This window comes from Hibiscus syriacus, unplaced genomic scaffold, assembly GCF_006381635.1.
Source record: "Hibiscus syriacus cultivar Baekdansim isolate YM2019G1 unplaced genomic scaffold, ASM638163v2 tig00110122_pilon, whole genome shotgun sequence".
Taxonomy (NCBI): domain Eukaryota; kingdom Viridiplantae; phylum Streptophyta; class Magnoliopsida; order Malvales; family Malvaceae; genus Hibiscus; species Hibiscus syriacus.
Window position 1 is genome coordinate 1,558,810 of NW_024062598.1, and position 20,830 is coordinate 1,579,639.

A 20,830-nucleotide genomic window follows, 5' to 3' on the forward strand; every position below is an offset into this window, starting at 1 on the left:
TAGACCCCATTTGGGGTTTAATTCATAAGTATCGAGGGATTCACCGCATAAAGTTGTTCTTATGGTTTTCTTGTCGTGGTAGATTGATGACTAATACGGAGAGAGTTTGGCGCCATTTCACCTCGGATGCTAGCTGTCCTGTTTGTTTCCATCCTAGTGAGGATATTGACCATATTTTTAAGCATTGCTCGATAGCTTTATCGATTTAGTTCGTTCTGATCAAAAGGGAACGTCTTGATGATTTTCTCTCCATGGAGATGAAAGATTGGATGATGATGAATCTTTCAGGACTCAGCGATTTTGTTCGTGATATTAACAATTGGGATATCCTCTTTGGTATAATTTTATGGAACCTTTGGTTGCATCGCAATTCCATTGTTTTTGACTCTTTTCCAGGTGACTCTCGCCAATTATTAGAGTGTTGCATGTTTTTGAAGGATGCTACTTGCAAAGCACTTTCTGTTGAAGCAAACAAGAAAGCTGCTCCCACTGTTTTGGCTCGAAGGGTTCGCGTGGCAGGGGCGGATTTTATAGTTGCCCTAGGTATCACAGGCAATCCCTTAAAAGTATCTACTTAGTGTTAATTTTTTTTTTATTTTTTTAATTAATACAAATGTCATCCCTAATATTGTATGTAACTGTTTTTTTTATGCGGTAGTGTCATCAGAAATTCCGAGGGTGTTTGGGTTCATGGTTTCTCGAAATTTATCGACATTTGTTCACTTGTGGAAGCTGAACATTGGGGAATTTTGATTGGTCTCTCATTTGCTTGGGAGCTCGGTTTTAATCAAGTGATTATAGAATTTGATTGTCTGGATACTCATCGGATGATTAACCAGTACAAGAATGATTTTGCCCAACATACGATCTTAGCTCATATCTCGGTGAAGTTACAGAAGAATTGGAGTTTTTATCTTCAACATGAAGAGTCTATTGGAACCCATGAAATCCTAAAAGATCCAGCTGACTTTCTCTCCTTTATTCACAAAATAATAATAATAATAATAATAATAATAATAATAATAATAATAGTGAAATTTAATCGTTAAATTTAATTGGTAATGGAATTAACATAACCCGCGAAAGTGACGTGTTAAAAAAGTTAGCTTAGACTTATAAATGTGAATGAAGTACAGTCTGGTGATTTTAGTAAGTTTTATCTTGCGATAGACTTAATATACCGTTAAGAAAAGACGTTATTGATTTTGTTATTATTTTTTAATAAATTCGTTAAAAAATTACCTAAAACATTATTATTTACATCTAAAACATTAACGTTTTTAATATTTCCGTTAAAGTGTCAAATAATAATAAAATCAATAAAAAAAAATAATATTTTAAATAAAACTTTACTAGATATATTAACAAAACCGATAAAACACTTAATAATAACAAAATAAATAAAAATAATAATGTTTTAAATAATTTTTTATCAAATTTATTAAAAAATTAATAATAAAACTGATAGTATATTTATTTAATTATATATTAAGATTACCGTACGTTACACTTATACGTGATTTTACCATACCCACCACGTACTCCATTTTCACTGCTAGCCAAACGGTCAAACCCCACAAAAATAAAACCGCTCCTTTAACCCAAAAATAAAATTAAAAAAACCGCTCTCTTTTCCTCTCTGTAACGCATGATTGACGAGAAAACTCTCATCTCCCTTCGTGGCATTTTCTAATTAGTCCATTTCGTTTTGTCGGGACTCCTATCGACACCAACCAGTAAACAAAACAACTGTCGTCTTTCCTTCGGTAGGAAAAAAAGAGAGAAGAAAAAGCAACTTTGATTTTTGTTTTCTCTCTCTGAACTGTGTTTTTCATCTTCTTTATACGAAATTCTCATATTTTGTTGTAATTTCTCTCTTTTGTGTACGAGACTTTCATCTCCGTATTTAACAATTCATGATCTTCCGATCCAATGTAGGTTTTATCATTAACTCTGGGTTTTTTTTGCCGAGTTTGACCCACCCTATTGAGTCACTGTGTTGGGACTTCTTTCTGTTGTTGGAGAAACTAATGTTGGAGGCAATGGAGAGTTCCGTAAACGGCTGATTTATCTCAGTTACAGAGTTGCGGTGACAGTGGCGAAGAAGAGTTCTCGGTGTTGCCACGTCATACCAAAGTGGTTGTTACCGGGAATAACCGTACTAAATCGGTTCTCGTTGGTCTTCACGGCGTGGTCAAGAAGGCTGTCGGACTTGGCGGGTGGCATTGGCTGGTAATTGTTTTGGAATTGTTTTTTTTAAGCTTTGGCCGGAAATTGGGTGTTTGCGGTTTGATCTGGAAATTGGCTCATAATGTTTATATTATCAAGATTAAGTCAAGTAAATTCTAAATTTATTTCTTTTGAAAGGTAATGTGGATTCAATTTGAAGTTTTCAATTATCGAGTAAACCTTTTTGTTCATTCCATTCTTCATATTTGTTTTGATTGATCTTGCTTTGAATCCTTTTTTCTCTGTAACACAATTGAATGTCCTGTTCTATACGATATATGTATATATTTTTTACTAAAACTGTAAATTTGGAAATTTCTTGTCTAAATTTTCTTGAATTTGATCCGTCTTATTTTATCAAATAAAAAACAAATTTTCACTGGTCACAAGTTGCAAACTTGAGGTTTTCGAGGTGGGTTTTGAATGGATGTAAGTGTTACCCTTTGGATCTGGAATTTTCAAGTGTTCTTGTTAATGTATGGTTGTTATTCTGGATTTTTACAATGAATTTTGAGTTTTCGAGAATTTTTTAGAAAAATCCCTACTCTTTTTGTTCTTTGTTTCCCTTGCAACTTTCATTTGTGAATCACATGGATTAATATGCTATTAATTCATAGTTTGCTGGAATTGATCATATTTTGAGTCATTTGCGATTCTTCATCTGTTTCTAAGCTTCAGAGAAGGAGCTGGACTTTCTCCCAATTACTGCTGATTTCTTTTGACAAATTCGCAGATTTCCCCTTGAATTATTTGTATTCAAGATCAAATTTTATTTTATTTAAAAAAAAGCTTGGATTGGTTAGTGGATTGAAATACAAATTGACAATGTTAATTCTGGTTGACTATTTAGCATATTTAATAGATAAGGCTTTTATTTACTGTGAAGCTGATACTGATATTTTTTTGCCTAATTAATAAAAACCACAGGTTCTTACTAATGGCATAGAAGTGAAACTACAAAGAAATGCACTCAGCGTAATTGAAGCACCTACTGGTAATGAAGTATAACGGATCAGACATGGGTTAGTTCTTTTCTTTTGAAATTCTCAGCAGTGGAAAAGATATTTTGTTTACTTGTGTCGTCGATTATTCGAGCAGTGCTGTGTGTTAGACCGTTCTGCCTCGGATGGTAGTTCTATGCTTATCATCCTTAATGGCTTTTGATCTCTAGATATACTTAATTTTGTGATCAACCATTCAGGCGTAAGATTTTGGATGATAATTTATTTGCAGTGAAATGTGGTTGAAGAAATTAGGGAAGAATACATTATCCAAATAGTGATTGACAATGAGGCAGCAATGAAAGTCGCTAGGAAAAGATTAATGTTGAAAAGAAACCATGTTTATTGGACCTAATGTGCAGCTCACTACTTAGATTTATGTCTTGAGGATATTAGAAAAAAGTCTAGTGTAGCAAAAGTATTAGAGGAAGCGAAAAAAGTGACATGCTTCATATATAATCACATTTGGACCGTTGATTTGATGAAGAAGTATACTCACGATAAGAAAATTCTTTGCCCTGCCCTTATTCGATTCGCTCCTCATTTCATACAGCTTGTGGAGATAACAAGACAAAAAAAGGTTTTAGAGAGATGTTTAAGTCAAAGGTCATTATTTTATAATTAGTTAATACATTTACTGATTACTCAAATATAACAATATTTAATGATTTTATTAATTTCAATTTTTAAATAAGTTAAATTATGTTATAGATTTTTTCTTATTAAACTTTAGGAATTCAGAGAATCAAAATGGGGACAACAGAAATCAAGGTCTGTTTATGAAGCCAAAAAAATTGTTTTGGGAAAAGATTTTTGGAAAAAAACCGTTGATATCATAAAAGTCTACGAACCCTTAGTCAAAGTTGTAAGGCTTGTTGGTTTTATTTATAAAGCCGTTGATAGAGCTAAACGAGCAATTAAGGAAAATTGTCGATATTCCATCGAGTATGAAAGAATTATTGACAATAGATGGAATTTTATGCATTCCGACTTGCATTCCGCTGGTAAGATAAAATATATCATATAATTAAGAGTTGTTTTTTATTTTTTATTTTAAGTTTTATAATTTATATTATTATCATTTGAGCATAAATTATGATTAGGTTATTTTCTCAATCCTCAATTTCAATTTGGGGTGGAGCATTCTAAGAATGTATTAGCACAAACATTAGAAAGAACAAGATCAGTGATTGAAATATTAGAACAATCTATTGATAATCAAATCAAAATGGTTAATCAGATTAGATTCATTCAAGTACTATTATTTCTAACTTAGTTAAATAATTTGAAATTGAAATATTATTATCATTTTGATGTTAGTTTGAAATTTAAATAATATTATCCAGCTGAGTGGTGGATGATATATGACACATGTACTCCTGACTTACAAAGATTAGCAATTAAAGTGCTTAGTCAAACAACTTATGCATCAAATTATGAACGAAATTGGAGCACATTTAGCTATATTCACACCAAAGCAAGAAATAGGTTGAAGTACAAAAACTTGAGAAACTAGTGTTTACCTATTATAATATGAGACTTAAAATGAGGCATAAAAAAGAACGAGCATCGATGATATAAACGCTAGTTACAATCCTATCAGCCTTGATCATATCATTGAAGATGTTGATCCACTATCAAAATCGCTTCAAGAGAAAGAGAATCCATTATTAGATGGTGAAAATGCTGGTGTGTTGCCTGTGGATACCTCAAATGATGAAATGAATGTTAATGATCAATCTCAACAACAAAATTTATCTCATTAAAGTTCTAGTGCAACACCAAGTCAAAGTGGTAATGGGACCGATGGTGATGCCAATTGATGACGATGATAGACAGAGTGCTGATAGAGCTGAATTTAGATCTTCTGATCGGTATGGAGAAGAATATGTTTATACCTGTAGTGGACATTTCCATCATAGGTCAGAATTCGAAGGAAATATGTCTGTTGCATCTAGTAGAGAAAGAAGTGAACCAAGAGCTCGATCAAAAGGAAAAGGGAAAGACACAAAAAAACATACTTCTGAAGGTTCTTCTTCCGATAGAAGATCGACTTCTAGTAACCCTGAGTATAACAATTCATCTACTGGCACTCATGGTTTTTATCCACAGGGACAATCTTCATATTTTCAACCTTCACATGGTTTTTATCCACCATTTCCTAATTATGGTGTGCCATACAAATGTACCCTTAGCCACCAATGTATCACCCACCTCCACCTCACATGTGTCCTCCTTCTCAAGTATATCCTCCATCTCAATTATTTGAAAATCAAGGTGAAAATGTTACATTTTTTTTGATATATTTTTGGAAAAAGACCACAGAGATCAAGTGGAGAGAACTCTCAAGTGAAGGTGAAGGATATGATATTCCTCGTTATTCCACTAATTGGTAAAACTGCTACCACCCCATTTCTAAGGTATGTTTGGCCTACCAAAAGAAGCTATGTTTCTATGACATTTAATTAGTTAGCATTTTTTTAAGTATTGTACATCTTAACATAGTTAGGTTACATGAGATATGTGTTGTTTTAATTATTGTACATCGTACTTTTATGCTCTTGCTTTAATGAAGATTGTTTTCTTACTATAATTATTGCATGAGGTATGTATTGTTCTTTTTGCTTACATTTGAGATATACATTGTTAATATATATATACATTATTATTGAGTTTTTCAGTGAATGATAACTCTTTGATAAAATGGTAAATAATTTCTTATCTCATAGTTATAGCAAAACTTATATTTATCCATTTTAATTTACTAGATTTTTCCTATGTTGATAGTCTTATTTCTTTTAAATAATAATGTATTCACAATGTCATCGTTAATTAATTATTTTATCCTATCATCGGATTTTTAAAGTCTTCTATTTAGTTAAATTATATTATATATGTCAATTTCGCTTAGAAAACATTTTAAAAATCTTTAAAAATGTTTCTTTATAATTATAATTATTTTTATTATGTTTTAAGATAAGTTATACAATATTTAAAAAATTTCACGACCGCGACACCCGCAGTGAACACGATGACATTCGTTATGTCTGCAAACGCGACTGAAAACGTGACCGCAAACGCTATTTAAAACTCATGAGCTAAAAATTATCAAGTTCAACTCGAACTCGAAATATAATATTGAAACTTGAACTCGAAAAGGCTTGAGCTAAAAAAAAATTAGAAGCTCGATTGAAGCTTAAAATTTGAGCTTGATTGAAGTGAAAGAATAGTTCACTCAATGCTCACCAAAAGGCTCCATGATTTTGAATGCCAAATTACATCTATTATTTATAGAAGTTAGTTGGGATCCTCTTCTATGTTTCTTAGCCATGTGGGATTGTTTTGTTCTCATATTTTTACTCTTTAGACTTTTGGGATGCTGTTCTATGTTTCTTAGCCATGTGGGATTGTTTTAAAAAAAATTAAACTAAACAATATCATTTTGTTATGATTCTTTTTGCCCCAAATTTATTTTTTAATTATAGTTATATAATTATATTTATTATTTAATATGTTTTACCTTAAATATTATGCTGTAGTTAACTTGAATCATTTTGTTTCATTTGATTTTATGGTTTTTAACTTATATATGACTTACTTTGAATATGACTTGTGATATAAAAAATTATTTTTTATTAAATATTTTTGGTATTTTTATTTAATTTTTTAAATAATTATGACGTCGTCCGGTTCTTCCGACCGGTCAGACCGGTTCGACCGGTTGAACCAGTGAACCTGTAGCATGACCGGTTCGCTAACCGGTCCGGTTCTGAAAACCATGTTTTATGGAGATATTGGTGACACTTCAATCTTGTAAGTGTTTTCATGGAGAAACATATTGGCACATTTATAACAAAAGGAAAAGGAAATTGTTTAAATGTCATTCCCTTTGCCATTGTTAGGTGGATGTTATCCCCAATCCATCAAATGAGCAACCAGTCGATGCTCTTCAGAGGCATTTCGTGTCACAGGTAACTTTTTTCCTCTCCTCTTCGGACAGGAATAGATCCGACAATTTCAGAACAAATTCGAATTACATGATGTAATTTGTGTGTTTCTTGGTGTGGCAAATGGATGAGCTGCAGGTCATTGTGGGATTTGTTCAGGCTGCAAAGAGATTGTAGACTGTTTGCAAATGACCCGGATAAGAATGTCGAGTTCGGCTGTCGACGCTAACAGAAACTCTATATCCTAGTTGGATGTCTGTAATATAGATGGTGTTCGTGGCTTGTTTATCTTCCTAGTGGCGCAGTTAATAATTACTTGAAGCTGCTATAGAGGTTGTTTCTTCCTTTTAGGTAGATTAGTTTATAATGTAGATATGGCGTAGAACTTGGTTACAAGAACTTGTAAGAAATCCATGCGACTAAATGTACCTCTTAACTTGGTGAAGTGGATTTCTGGAAATTGTCACGGGGCTAGACTGCTGCTAGCAAGCTCGTGCGGCCTTAGTCGTTTTCGAGGTCGAAACTCGGCTAAGTAACCCAAACCTTCACTAAGCGAGAATGCTTAGAACGTTGCAAAAATAAAGGAAATGGGAAAAATAGAGAGATGGGCGCTCAAATGGAGAAGAGAGAGTTTAGAGTGAATGCTAACTTGTATTCCTCAATCTGAAGTGAGTAAATGAGGTGGGGGTGAGCCTCCTTTTATAGTTGGAGCCCCCTACAATCAACGGTTAAGATTAAATTACATCAACGGTCAGAAAAGAGCCCTACTCTATCTATAACTCTAAATTAAATAATAATTAGTGGGAATTATCTCTAAGATAATTTCAAATAATTATCATGCCTCTTCTCTCTCCAAGGTGGATGGGCCAGCTCTGCTGGGTCTTCTAGAAGGCCCAAAACGTGGCAAAGATAGTCTCTGGCAGCCTTGAACGAACTGGGCTCGGTCTTGGGCTGGCAGTCTGTGACATTCTCCCCCACTAGTTCTAGCGACGCCCTCGTTGCGCGACTAGAGTGAAACTGGTCAATCTTATCTCGGAATTGCCACAAGGCTTCGGAAGGTTCCCAACTTCCCTCACTCTCCGGAAGTCCCTTCCACTGAACAAGGTATTCATGCCTTGGTCGTTTTCCCACTCCATGAACGGCTCTCTCTGCGTGGATAGCTTCTACTTCTCTCTATGAGACCTTTACCCCGACTGGCGCTCGGTGTGACTTGCCTCGATCTAGCTCCTCCTCATCCTGATGGTATGGCTTTAACAAACTCACATGGAACACCGGATGAGCTTTGATGGTCGAAGGCAACTCCAATTTGTAGGCCATGGTGCCTACTCGCTTCAAAACTTTGAATGGCCCCTCGTATCTTCGCACAAGCCCTTTGTGATATGGGTTGCGCAAGATACCACTTAATTTGGCAAGGACTTGGTCACCAACCTCAAAGTTTACATCCCGACGCTTTCGATCTGCCCACTTCTTGGTTCGCTTCCCGGCCTTGTGCAAACAAGCTCGGGCTAGTTCATGTTGTTCTTGCCACTCCTTGGCAAATTGGTATGCTGTTGGATTTGGCCCTTGGTACCCAGTCACAACCGCATTTGGTGTAAGCGGCTGCTGCCCGATAACAATCTCAAATGGACTCTGATTGGTCGCTTCACTCCTCTGCAAATTGTAGGAAAACTGGGCTACATCCAACAATTTTGGCCAGTCACGTTGCGTGGCACTCACATAGTGCCTCAAGTAGGTCTCTACGAGTGCATTCACTCTCTCGGTTTGCCCATCCGTCTGGGGATGAACACTCGTCGAGAAGTTCAAGCTTGATCCCATCAACTTGAACAACTCCTTCCAGAACCTCCCAGTAAACCTTGTGTCCCGATCACTGATAATCGTCTTTGGAACACCCCAATACTTCACCACGTACTTGAGGAAAAGACGAGCGGCCTCCTTGGCTGGACAAACTTTGGAAGCTGGAATAAAAGTCCCATACTTGGAAAATCTATCCACCACGACCATGATGCTAGAAAATCCATCAGAAACAGGCAAACCAACAATGAAATCCATGGAAAGACTTTCCCATGGTTTCTCGGGGATAGGCAGAGGCTGCAACAATCCAGCTGGTCTCCTTTGCTCTATCTTGTCTTGCTGGCACACAAGACAGGTCTTCACATAGGCTTCGACATCATTGCCCATGTGCGGCCAATAATAGTGCTCCGCTATCAAGGCCAAAGTCCGGTGGATCCCCGGATGTCCCGCCCACTTGGAATCATGGCATTCCCTCATGAGCTCCTTTCGCAATCCTTCAAATTGTGGCACATAGAGGCGGTGTCCTCGAGCATACAACAAGCCTCCATCTAGCCAAAACTTTCTAGTCTTGCCCCCCTTGGCAAGCTCAATCAATGAAGGGGCTATCGGATCATGTGACAACCCCTCTTTGATGCGCTCCCGCAACTGTCCCGTCGGCAAACTCACAAACTCCATGTCACACCTTCGGCTTAAGGCATCGGCCACGGAATTCACTTTCCCAGGTTTGTGCTCCAAGGACATGTCAAACTCGGCAAGGAACTCTTGCCAACGAGCTTGCTTCGGTGACAACTTCTTCTGGGTTAAGAAGTAACTGTTGGCAACATTGTCTGTAAACACCACGAACTTGGACCCAAGTAAGTAATGTCGCCATGTGCGTAAACAGTGCACAACTGCAGTCATCTCTTTCTCATGGACCGTGTATCTCCTCTCGGTCTCATTGAGCTTCCGGCTTTCATAAGCAACCGGATGTCCCTCTTGCATCAGGACCCCACCAATGGCAACGTCGGATGCATCGGTGAAAACTTCAAAGGGCTTGGTGTGATCTGGCAACACCAAAACTGGCTCGCTTATCATAGCAAGCTTGATTTCATCAAAGGCACTTTGACACTTCGGGCCCCAATCCCACGCCTTGTCTTTCTTCAATAACTCGGTTAAGGGGGCTGCGATTTTTGAGTAACCTTTGACAAACCTCCGGTAATAGTTGGCCAACCCCAGGAATGATCTCAGCTCCGTCACCTTGGTTGGCACTTGCCATTCATCAATGGCTCGAACCTTGTCCCTATCCATCCAGATCTTGCCACCTCCAATAATGTGGCCAAGGAAAGGAACCTCCGTTTTGGCGAATGAGCACTTTTCCTCTTTGACAAAGAGCTCGTTCTCTCGCAACACCAGAAACACTTGCTTCAAGTGTTCAACATGCTCCTCCAACGTCTTGCTGTAAATGACGATGTCGTCGAGGTAGACAACAACGAATCGATCCAGAAAAGGTTGCAACACCTTGTTCATCAGGGTGCAGAAAGTGGCTGGAGCATTCGTGAGGCCAAAGGGCATCACAAGGTATTCATACGAACCGTACCTAGTCACGCAGGCTGTCTTCGGTTCATCTCCCTCGGCTATCCTGACTTGGTAATAGCCCGATCGCAAATCCAACTTGGTGAACCACCTTGCACCACCAAGCTGATCGAACAAGTCCGCAATGAGAGGAATCGGGTACTTGTTCTTCACCGTGAGCTTATTCAAAGCCCGGTAATCGATGCACATCCGCAAAGAACCATCGTGCTTCTTTTGAAATAGCACTGGGGCACTATAGGGGGACTTGGATGGTCGGATGTACCCGGCATCGAGTAGATCCTTCAACTGTCTGCGCATCTCCTCCAACTCGGGCGGAGCCATTCGGTAAGGAGCTCGAGCGGGTGGCTCCACATTCGGCACAAGCTCAATCTTGTGATCCACCTCCCTCTTTGGAGGCAACTTCTTAGGCAACTCGGCAGGCATCACATCTTGGAATTCTGCCAACACGTGGCTCACCACGTCAGGAACTTTCTTGGTTGTGGTTGGCTCCTCACACACCAAGACAGCTAAGAAGGACGGTTCCTCCTTGCGCACCGCCTTCGAGAATTGAATTGCGGATAGAACTTTGGCCCCTACTCCGGGCCCTCGGCTCACTGGAACAATGCACTGTTGCTTTGGATCCAGGATGCACAAACAATCGGCAAAAGGTACTGGGAAAGCATTGATTCGGTCCAAGAAACTTAACCCGAGCACGAAGTCGAAGTCATCAAGAGGAATCACCTTGATGGCTTCCGTTCCGGACCAACCTCCAACAGTTAACTCAATTCCCTTTGCGACCCCCGCAATCGGAACCTCTTTGGCGTTGACGGTCTTGATAGAACCACAAGCCTTCTCGACATAAAGACCAAGTCTCTTGGCAACGGGTTCTGACATGAACAACTCGGAGGCACCGGTGTCCACTAGTGCACTCAATTTCTGGCCAGCAATGGTGATGTCAACGAACATCAACCCTTTTTTCTTTCGACCCTTCTTGACCTCCATGGTGCTAAGGATGGATCCAAGCTTTAGAGTCTCACTCTCCTCCCCATCTTTCTCCTTGATGGCCGAGAGTTTATTCTTCTGCGGACAGTCCCTCGCCAAATGCCCTTGGCCCTTGCAGTTGTAACACTGGATAATTTGCTTGTCTTTCTTATCCGAGTGCTTACCATTCGAGGGCTTCCCATTGCCACTCGAATCTTTGTCGGATTTGGATGCCTTGTCCCTATCACCACTGCTACCTCGGAACTTCGGTTTTGGTTTGGAGTCCACCTTCTTGACGCCAAGCTCAATGATTGACTCGGCCGTCGTCAAGGCAACCGAGAGCTCCTTAACTCCTCGTCGCCTTAGCTCGTTCTTCGCCCATGGTTTCAACCCATCCATGAAGGTGAAGAACCCGTCCTCTTCACTCAAATTTGGGACTTGGAGCATTAGTTCGATAAACTTTCGAACGTGCTCCCTCAGTGACCCTTCTTGCTTGAGACGCCTCAACTTGGATCGCGCCTCATCCTCAGCATACTCTGGGTAGAACTGTTCCTTGAACTCAGCTTGGAATTCTACCCAGGTCTCGATGGCAGCGTTCCCACGCTTCACATCGTTGCATCTGCGTCGCCACCACATGAGGGCGACCTCCGACAAGTAAACACTAGCGATGCTTACTTTCTTGGCATCCTCTGTGATGCCCGTGGCTGCAAAGTACTGGTCCAACCCCCAAAGGAAATTCTCAACATCCTGGGCGGACCTGGTTCCTTTGAACTTCTCCGGTTTAGGGATGTCACCCAAGGCTTTGGGTGCAACCGTGGCTACGCTATTCCCGAACGCAGCTTTACACACCAATAACTCGGTCTTGAGCAACTCGACCTCCCTCTTTAGCTCGACCACCTCAGAATCAGAACCCTTACTCTTGAGTTCCTCAACTTCCTTCCTTAAAGCCACTACCATGGCTTCTAAGGAATCACCTCGATCAGTTACCTTCACATCCAAATCGTTGAGTGAATCCTGAACCTCCTCCCTGATACTCTCCAAGGACTCCAGCTTATCGAGATCTAACGACCCCAGCTTTTCAAGGTCTACGGACTCTAGCACATCCAGCACTACCTTGGCTTCCGTCATGGAACCCTCGAGCCTGGTAACCTTCTCCTGGATGGACGTGAGAACATCTTTCGAGGGTGCTCTCTTCTTTCCAGCATTGCGGGTTTCATTCCCATCAGAACCCGTCGCTTCACCATGTTGTGGTGCCATCTCGAACCAACGAAAATAAAAAAGAAATAGGCTCTGATACCACTTGTCACGGGGCTAGACTGCTGCTAGCAAGCTCGTGCGGCCTTAGTCGTTTTCGAGGTCGAAACTCGGCTAAGTAACCCAAACCTTCACTAAGCGAGAATGCTTAGAACGTTGCAAAAATAAAGGAAATGGGAAAAATAGAGAGATGGGCGCTCAAATGGAGAAGAGAGAGTTTAGAGTGAATGCTAACTTGTATTCCTCAATCTGAAGTGAGTAAATGAGGTGGGGGTGAGCCTCCTTTTATAGTTGGAGCCCCCTACAATCAACGGTTAAGATTAAATTACATCAACGGTCAGAAAAGAGCCCTACTCTATCTATAACTCTAAATTAAATAATAATTAGTGGGAATTATCTCTAAGATAATTTCAAATAATTATCATGCCTCTTCTCTCTCCAAGGTGGATGGGCCAGCTCTGCTGGGTCTTCTAGAAGGCCCAAAACGTGGCAAAAGATAGTCTCTGGCAGCCTTGAACGAACTGGGCTCGGTCTTGGGCTGGCAGTCTGTGACAAAATGTATATATTCTTCCTTTGTCTACTTTATTTTATTTGAATTTTTGAACTCACATGTGTAACATAAGTGGGCAGACAAAACATAGTCACTCGTAATAGAAACATAAATTTTCTTTGCTCGATGCAGTCCCTTGTAATCTGAAAATATTTGGGACCCGGTTGATTTCGGCGTTTTTATTTAAAAAAACCCCAAAATTTTATTTATTAAGAAAATAATCTCAAACAACATTAATTGGAAAAAAACCCCTTAAACTGTCGACGTATGACTATCTTGTGTTCTACAAAACGCGTAAAAGGACCTCGTGTTTTGCATAACGCGAAGTCCACAAGAAATTGAAATGTCTGAACAATTTACTTCAGTCTTTCAAAATAAATTTTGAAAATTGAAATTAAATACCCAAGGTCTCGCAATCTACAAGGCGCGAGGTTCGTCTAAAAAGTTACATACGTGCCTTGCATAACGCGAGGTCCCATTAATCTCGTTTCGTAAGGGGTGCGAGGACTCCTATAAATAGGAACCCCGTTCAGCCAATTCCTCGCACCGAATTCTCTCTCTGTTTCTTCCTCTAAGCAGTTTACTTATTACTTTAAAATTTTGATTATTTGGTATTATGGCGAAATTACTAAGGCTTGATCAAAGGCATGTGTTCGATTATGTCATATAAATCCGAAGAATATTTTTATTTAATTAATTAATTTTATTTTTATTTATTTATAAATTTTTATTTGAAGGGGTATGAACGTGCGTTGACGTGTTATATCAATCGTTTCACAACATCCCATGATGATATTTTTCCGTATTTGAAGGAAGCCGATTTTGGTTACGTTGGCAATATAATTGGTGGTACTAAGTTGCATCCTCCACCGATAAACATGTTGTTAAAAAGGTAGAGGCCGGAGACAGACATTTCATTTTCCTTATGGGAGGCGACTATTACCCTTCAAGATGTTGCATTCCATCTTGGGCTGCCTGTTAACGAAATATCTATTACCGGTCTTACCGAAGGCTATTGGTACGACTTGTGTGAGGAAGTGCTCGGAATTGCTCCAAACGATTTGGATGGAGGGAAGATAAGGGTTAAATATTTGGACAAAAATTTTAAGCAGCTATCTCCCAATGTAACTCAAGAAATTAAGGAGGTAATTTTTTTAAATTTATGATTATTTATTTTGTTTTTTTATTATAATTTGAAATTTTATTTAATGTTATTGTGATTTTTCGATAATTTTTTATTTTGCGATTATTGTTATTTTTTATTATTTTGACAGTGATTTGCTCGTGCTCATATTTTACGAGTTATTGGGGGATCTTAATGCCCAGAAAAATCCCGAAACAAAGTGCATACAATGTAGTTGTTTCATCTACGCGTTTTGCATCATTTTAAAAATATTAGTTGGGGATCGACAAACTTGGCATTTCCTTTATAGGAGCTTTGTAAAGCCATCAATCCAGACAAACAAGTTATTAGAGGGTGTCTGATGTTGTTGTAGTCGTGGGCTTGGTTCTAAATGTAATTTTTACACCCAATTCTTAAAGAACCGACCCCATTTCAATTTCCACTACTTCGAAAGTAATTAAAAATAAACCAAGTTTATATATTTAGATTATTATGCATTTTTTATAATATCACAAATAATTATATATTTTGTCATATGAATTATAGGTGGACTGTTACAATAACTCAACCCAACTACCAAAAACTTATTGTGATTTTTTAATTTAAAAATCTTTTTTTATTTGAGTTTATCTAACTTAGTTTAATTTTTTTTGTTGCAATTCATGTGGACACTGTATAATGATCATGCTATTTCATCGTGTAGTCCGAATGAAATAAATCTCAATTTAGGCTTTTGGATGTTGACAGTCTCATTGATACTCTATAAGATAGTCAAGCGACATCCTACCGATCACGTGTTGCAATAATTTAATTGTGTCCAAACGATTCCGCCACCACCAGACTTAGACGAATTGCATCACTTAACGCGACAGGGGAAGACAAATGTTAATTAGGAGTATCATCATTCAGTGTGGGAGTTCTAGTGGACAACGAGATTGGATAGGTGGCCCATTTGTCAACTTATCTTCGATCATAATGTTTCATATGATTACATGTTGTGGTACTAACAAAATAGGAAGCCATATATATTGATCGAGGAGGAGAGAGCACGAGAAATTTATGTGCCTCCTTGAAACTGCCTATCGATGGAATGTGGTGGTAAATGTGGAGGAGAATCAAGCTAGAGAAGAAGAAAACATACTCTAGCCTCGTCATCAAGAATGACACAGGCACCTGTACAGTCAGCAGTAGAGAAACAGACGCCAATGCCACCACCTACATTCACCCACTCGACTCAGTTAGCATTTTCCCACATGGGGAGTCAAGCATCATTTCAGTATATGCCGCCTCGGACAAAAGATTTTTTCAGAGATGAGTTTTGTACCTATACGTCGGTTGTCACTTAATATTATCTTACTGTCTTAGTTCAACCACATTATCCGTCATTTCAGTCTGCATATGTTCCACCACTAGTATTTCAATTTCGACCAATGGCAACAGACTTTGCATCCAGTAGTGGTCCTAGTGACAATAGTGGTACTGCACATGAAAATGAAGATGGCGACGACGAAGATGACGATGATGGCATTGATGATGATGGTGGTGGTGGTAATGGTGATGTTGATGAAGGTGGACTGATTCAAAGGAATATGCGTCGGGCTCATCGTCTACAATTGTGCAGTACGAGTGGACAGAGGCATCATTAGTTATTTTTTTTACTTGAATCTGAAAATATTATATAATGTTAAAAACTTTATTGTAATGTTTTTTGAGTTAATCGAACTTCAATTTCATATTTAGTTAATCGAATTTGCAAAAAAAAAATATTTAGTTGATCAGATAAATGAAATACAAAAGATACATTATTTCACTTCACTTCACATTAGGAATCCACGTAAGGAATTCTTGTCTAGTGGACCTTACGTTTCATGTAAGGTGAGGTTGATCAAATATCGTGTCTGATAGGGTGTAAGGACTTCTATAAATAGAGGCCCTTCACAACTCTTTTTCCTCACATTCTCTTTGAATTATTCCTAATTATGTATATATGGGGAAATATTTTATGGTTTTGAACTTTATTTTTGTGTCTTGTGACTCGACACTGACGATTATGATTCAAGCTCGTCTTTAGATGAGGAAGAGTGGGTAAATGAGGCAATAAAGTATATAGTTGAGGATCATAAAAGTAAACTTGAAGAAGGGAATAAGAAGATGGAAATGAAGAAGAAGAAGAAGTATGAAGACTTACCAATCTGATGCAATGAATGAATTCGATAGAGGAATGGAAAAAATTACAACTTTGTAATTTTTGATCGTGGTAAAAAAAGTAAAATAGTATATGAAAAAATGTAGCTTTTTATATTTTAAATATATGATTGATTCAAATAAAATATAATGTTAATTTTTGAAAAAAAATTATTAATCAAGTTTTGATATATCAAATATTTAAAAATATCAATCAAATTATCCTCCAACAGTATGATAATTAGTCTGTTCGTTCGATGCATAAATACTTTGGGAACCATCATATTTTATAAAATTTGACTTTGACAACATATTAATCTATTTAAATACAAATTTATTAACATAATAAAAAGAACTACAAAAAAGTTACGGTTAATTGAAATGAATAGAAAAATATTATATTTTTGTTTCTTCGTAGTATGTATAAATGTCTGATGTTAAGTTCAGTTCCTCAATTATTTGCTATTTCTCCTAAAGTTTATGGGTTTAACGTAGCAAAACTACCTCTTCACCCTCTTTCTCTTGTGACAACCAAGTTACTTATGTGTTGCATAATAAAGATACTTCTTCCTCAAATGTTACATACAACTCGATGTTTATAATCATTGACCTTAAATATTTGACCTGTATCCAAACTTTGTAGTTTCCTTGTACTCTCTAAGCATTCGAATCTTCTTTTCTTCTTCTAAGCGAGAGATTTTGTTGGAAATGATCACTGGAAGAGTTTCCTATTCTCCTAAATATGCACGCTTCAAATGATTTGGCAAAGGCTTTGTTTCCAAATTTGGTGCATGCACAAGAAAAGCAAGAAGTTTGGTGTGAGAAAGAGGTAACTCAATATAAGATACATTATGCCTCAGGAGTTTGAGTGATTCTAGTTCTTGGATTGCATCTTGCAAATCAAGATCCAACACAAACTTTTTCATGATTCCCTGTAATTCTTTAGAAATGAAATTCATGTTGAGTGCAACTTTCAAATTGTCATCATCATTTTGATCAAAAGTTTCATGTGCTAGAGGGTCAATAACATCCATGAAAAAAAATAGAGGACACATCACTAGGATATCTCATGGCATCATAAATATTGAATTTAATAATTTCACCATCAAATTCCATGGTAAGTGTACCATCATTTACGTCAATTTTTGTCCTAGTTGTTTTCAAAAATAGCCTTCCTAACAAAATTGATGTTGATTTAGAAGAACCATATTCTTGCATATCAAGCACATACAAATATGTGAGAAAAACAAATTCATTGACTTGCACCAAAACATCCTCTAAACCTCCCTCAGGATATACATTAGATCTATTAGCAAGTTGAATAATCACTCATGTCTCTTTCAAAGAACCATCATTCAAAGATGAGTAAATAGAAAGAGGCATGATATTTATTGAGGCTCCTAGATCTAACATTACTCTCTCAATTCTAATATTTTCAATTTTACAAGGGATAGTAAACATACCTGGATCTTTGCACTTGGGGGGTAGTTTTTTCTGGAGGACAGCTGAAACATTCTCCCCCATACTTACCTTTTCATTACCCTTGAGCTTTCTCTTGTTGGTGCACAATTCCTTAAGAAATTTAGCATATCGAGGTACTTGTTTAATTGCATCAAGTAAAGGAATATTTACCTCGATCTTGCGAAATATATCAAGAATTTCTCTCTCTTCTAATTCTTTCTTGGACTTAGCGAATCTAGCGAGAAAAGGTGGATTTATGACCAATTCCTTTGGTTGTTCGCTTTTGAGTCCTTTGGGTTGGTCTTTCTGAGTCTGGGAAGCAACAACTTTCTTTTCAGTTTTTTCCTCTAAGGCTCTCCTATGTGCCAATGGACTAGGTTCCTTCAACTCCTTCCCACTTCTCAATGTGATTGCACTAACATTTTGCTTTGGATTAACAATGGTTTGTGAAGGTAGCTTACCTTGGGATTCTAATCGACTCACGGAGGATGCCAATTGACTCAATTGATTCTCTAAATTTTGTATACTTGTTCTTGTCTCTTTCTGAAATTGTTGTGTATTAGTTGGAAGTTATTTGACAATTTCTTCTAGGGACATATCTGGCTTTGAAGAAGACTGCTGAGGTGGAAAACACTGGAATTGCGATGGTCTTGGTCCATATCTCAGGTTAGGATGATCCCTCCATCCTGGATTATAGGTATTTAAGTAAGGATCATACTTCCTTTGTGGTGGGCTTGGAAACCTTCCAACTGTATTGACGTGCTAATGAGAATCATCTTGAAGTGTAGGGCATATGTCAGTTAGGTAACCAATCGCATCACATATCCCACAATCTTTCACTTACTGCGTGTTTCCTACAACTAGTTATTGAACAAGAGAGGTGAGATGCGATAATTGATGTTCAATGGAGGACGAACCTACCTCATTCACCCTTCTTGAAGATGTGTATTGCCTAAAGCCAAATTGTTGTGAATTAGTGGCCATGATGGAGATCAATTCCCTAGCATCGTGAGGAGTCTTATTCACTATGACACCTTCACTAGTTGCATCCATCATCTTCCTCTCCATGGGTAGAAGTCCCTCATAGAAATATTGGATGAGAAGTTTCTCAAAAATCCCAGGTTGAGGGCAGCTGGCACACATTCGTTTGAATCGTTCCCAATATCCGTGAAGGGTCTCAGTATCTTTTTGTTTTATTCCACATATCTCCCTTCGAATGCCAGCGGCTCTTGAAGCAGATAATTTTTATCAAGAAACATCATTACCATTTCGGTCCAAGTAGTTACAGAACCAGGGGGTAAATAAAAGAGCCAATCTTTAGTTATATCAGTTAGCGAGAATGGAAAAGCACGCAATTTTATATGCTCTTCAGTTACTCCTTGTGGTCTCATACTTGAACATACCACGCGGAATTCCTTCAAATGATTATGAGGATCTTCATTCTCAAGTCCATGAAAAGTGGGCAACAAATGAATCAAACCAGATTTTAATTCAAAAGCTACCTCCAAATCTGGGTAGTCAATGCAGAGCGGTTGTTGATTCACATTTGGTGCAGCCAATTCTCTTTTCTTAACTTACGAGCGGTCTTCTCGATCTCAAAATTGTATTGGAGTTCACCTGCATGAGAAGAACGGGGCATCAAAATATGTCTAAATGACACAAATCCCCAGCAACGATGCCAAAAATTTGGTGGGTGTCGAATCTAACAAATAATAATACTTTCTTTGAGAAATATAAATTGTAGTAGTGATAAGTAAGGTCGAATCCACAGGGATTGGGTATACTTATTTTAATGAAAATTAAAGCAAATAAAGGGGGTTTTAAAATTGAGAAAAATCAAAAGAAAAAGCAATTATAATCAACCAAGAGTTTAGAGAAAATTAATATTAACAAATATCCAACTAAAAGTAAAATTTCAGAATTGGTTCAGAGAATTGATCATAGATGCAATGATAAAATCTTCTACTTTTCACTAAATTGGTTATGGTTATTGACAAGCTCTAACAACCTGTCTCTCCTTAGTTTCTTGATAATCAAGAGAAGCTCTTTGATTATTTCCCTTGTTAATGAACAACCCTAGACAAGCACTTAAGATTTAATCCACCAAAAGTATTAACTACTAGAGATACCACTAATTATAGCCAACAAATACATAAGCTCAATTCATTTAGACTAGATTATATACCTTCATAACATAATAAAAAATCAACTATGTTACTTTACCACTAATATTAGAACGTTTAAACAATTACGGATTTAAAGTTCTAAATGGCAATTTATCAACCTGATAATTGAACAACAGGCCCTTTGCACAATCAATCAAGATAATAATTCTTAATAAAAATAGAAGATATATAAAATAGAGAAGAAATAAAAGAACAATGAAAATTGATTAGATCTCACAATCCTTGAAGAACCAAAGCTTCAATTATCCTTTAGTTGGAACAAAAGTATTTAGCCACTCATAATTGAAAGAACACCAAAATAGAATAAAGATGAACTCTGTAAGTAATCCTAAAGAAAAGCTTAAACTTAAAGAAAACTTAATGCCTCCTATGAAAGTCCTAGCTCCCCTTTTATAAGATTTCTCTATTAAGAGTGAATCCCACCAAAATAGGGATTTTTAAATACCCTCATCCTTCTTTAAAGATAAGAATAATTCAATAGAGTCTTTTAGCCTTCATTAAACTCTTTTTCCCTTGTAAATTTGTAACCCTAGTTTAGGGTTGTACGAACTGATAAGGCGTGCCCATGCCTT

At 37.6% G+C, this 20,830-nt stretch overlaps 1 protein-coding gene across 1 annotated transcript; it reads left to right on the plus strand.

Annotated features, from left to right (window-relative positions):
- Positions 1 to 1,938: 1,938 nt before the first annotated feature.
- On the plus strand, positions 1,939 to 7,403 carry LOC120215503. The gene is given in 7 exon segments (XM_039213173.1): positions 1,939 to 2,069; positions 2,071 to 2,232; positions 3,157 to 3,235; positions 4,854 to 4,919; positions 4,999 to 5,402; positions 7,133 to 7,200; positions 7,297 to 7,403. Coding segments are annotated over 7 exon segments (876 nt in total). The 5' UTR covers positions 1,939 to 2,030; the 3' UTR covers positions 7,355 to 7,403.
- Positions 7,404 to 20,830: the final 13,427 nt, after the last annotated feature.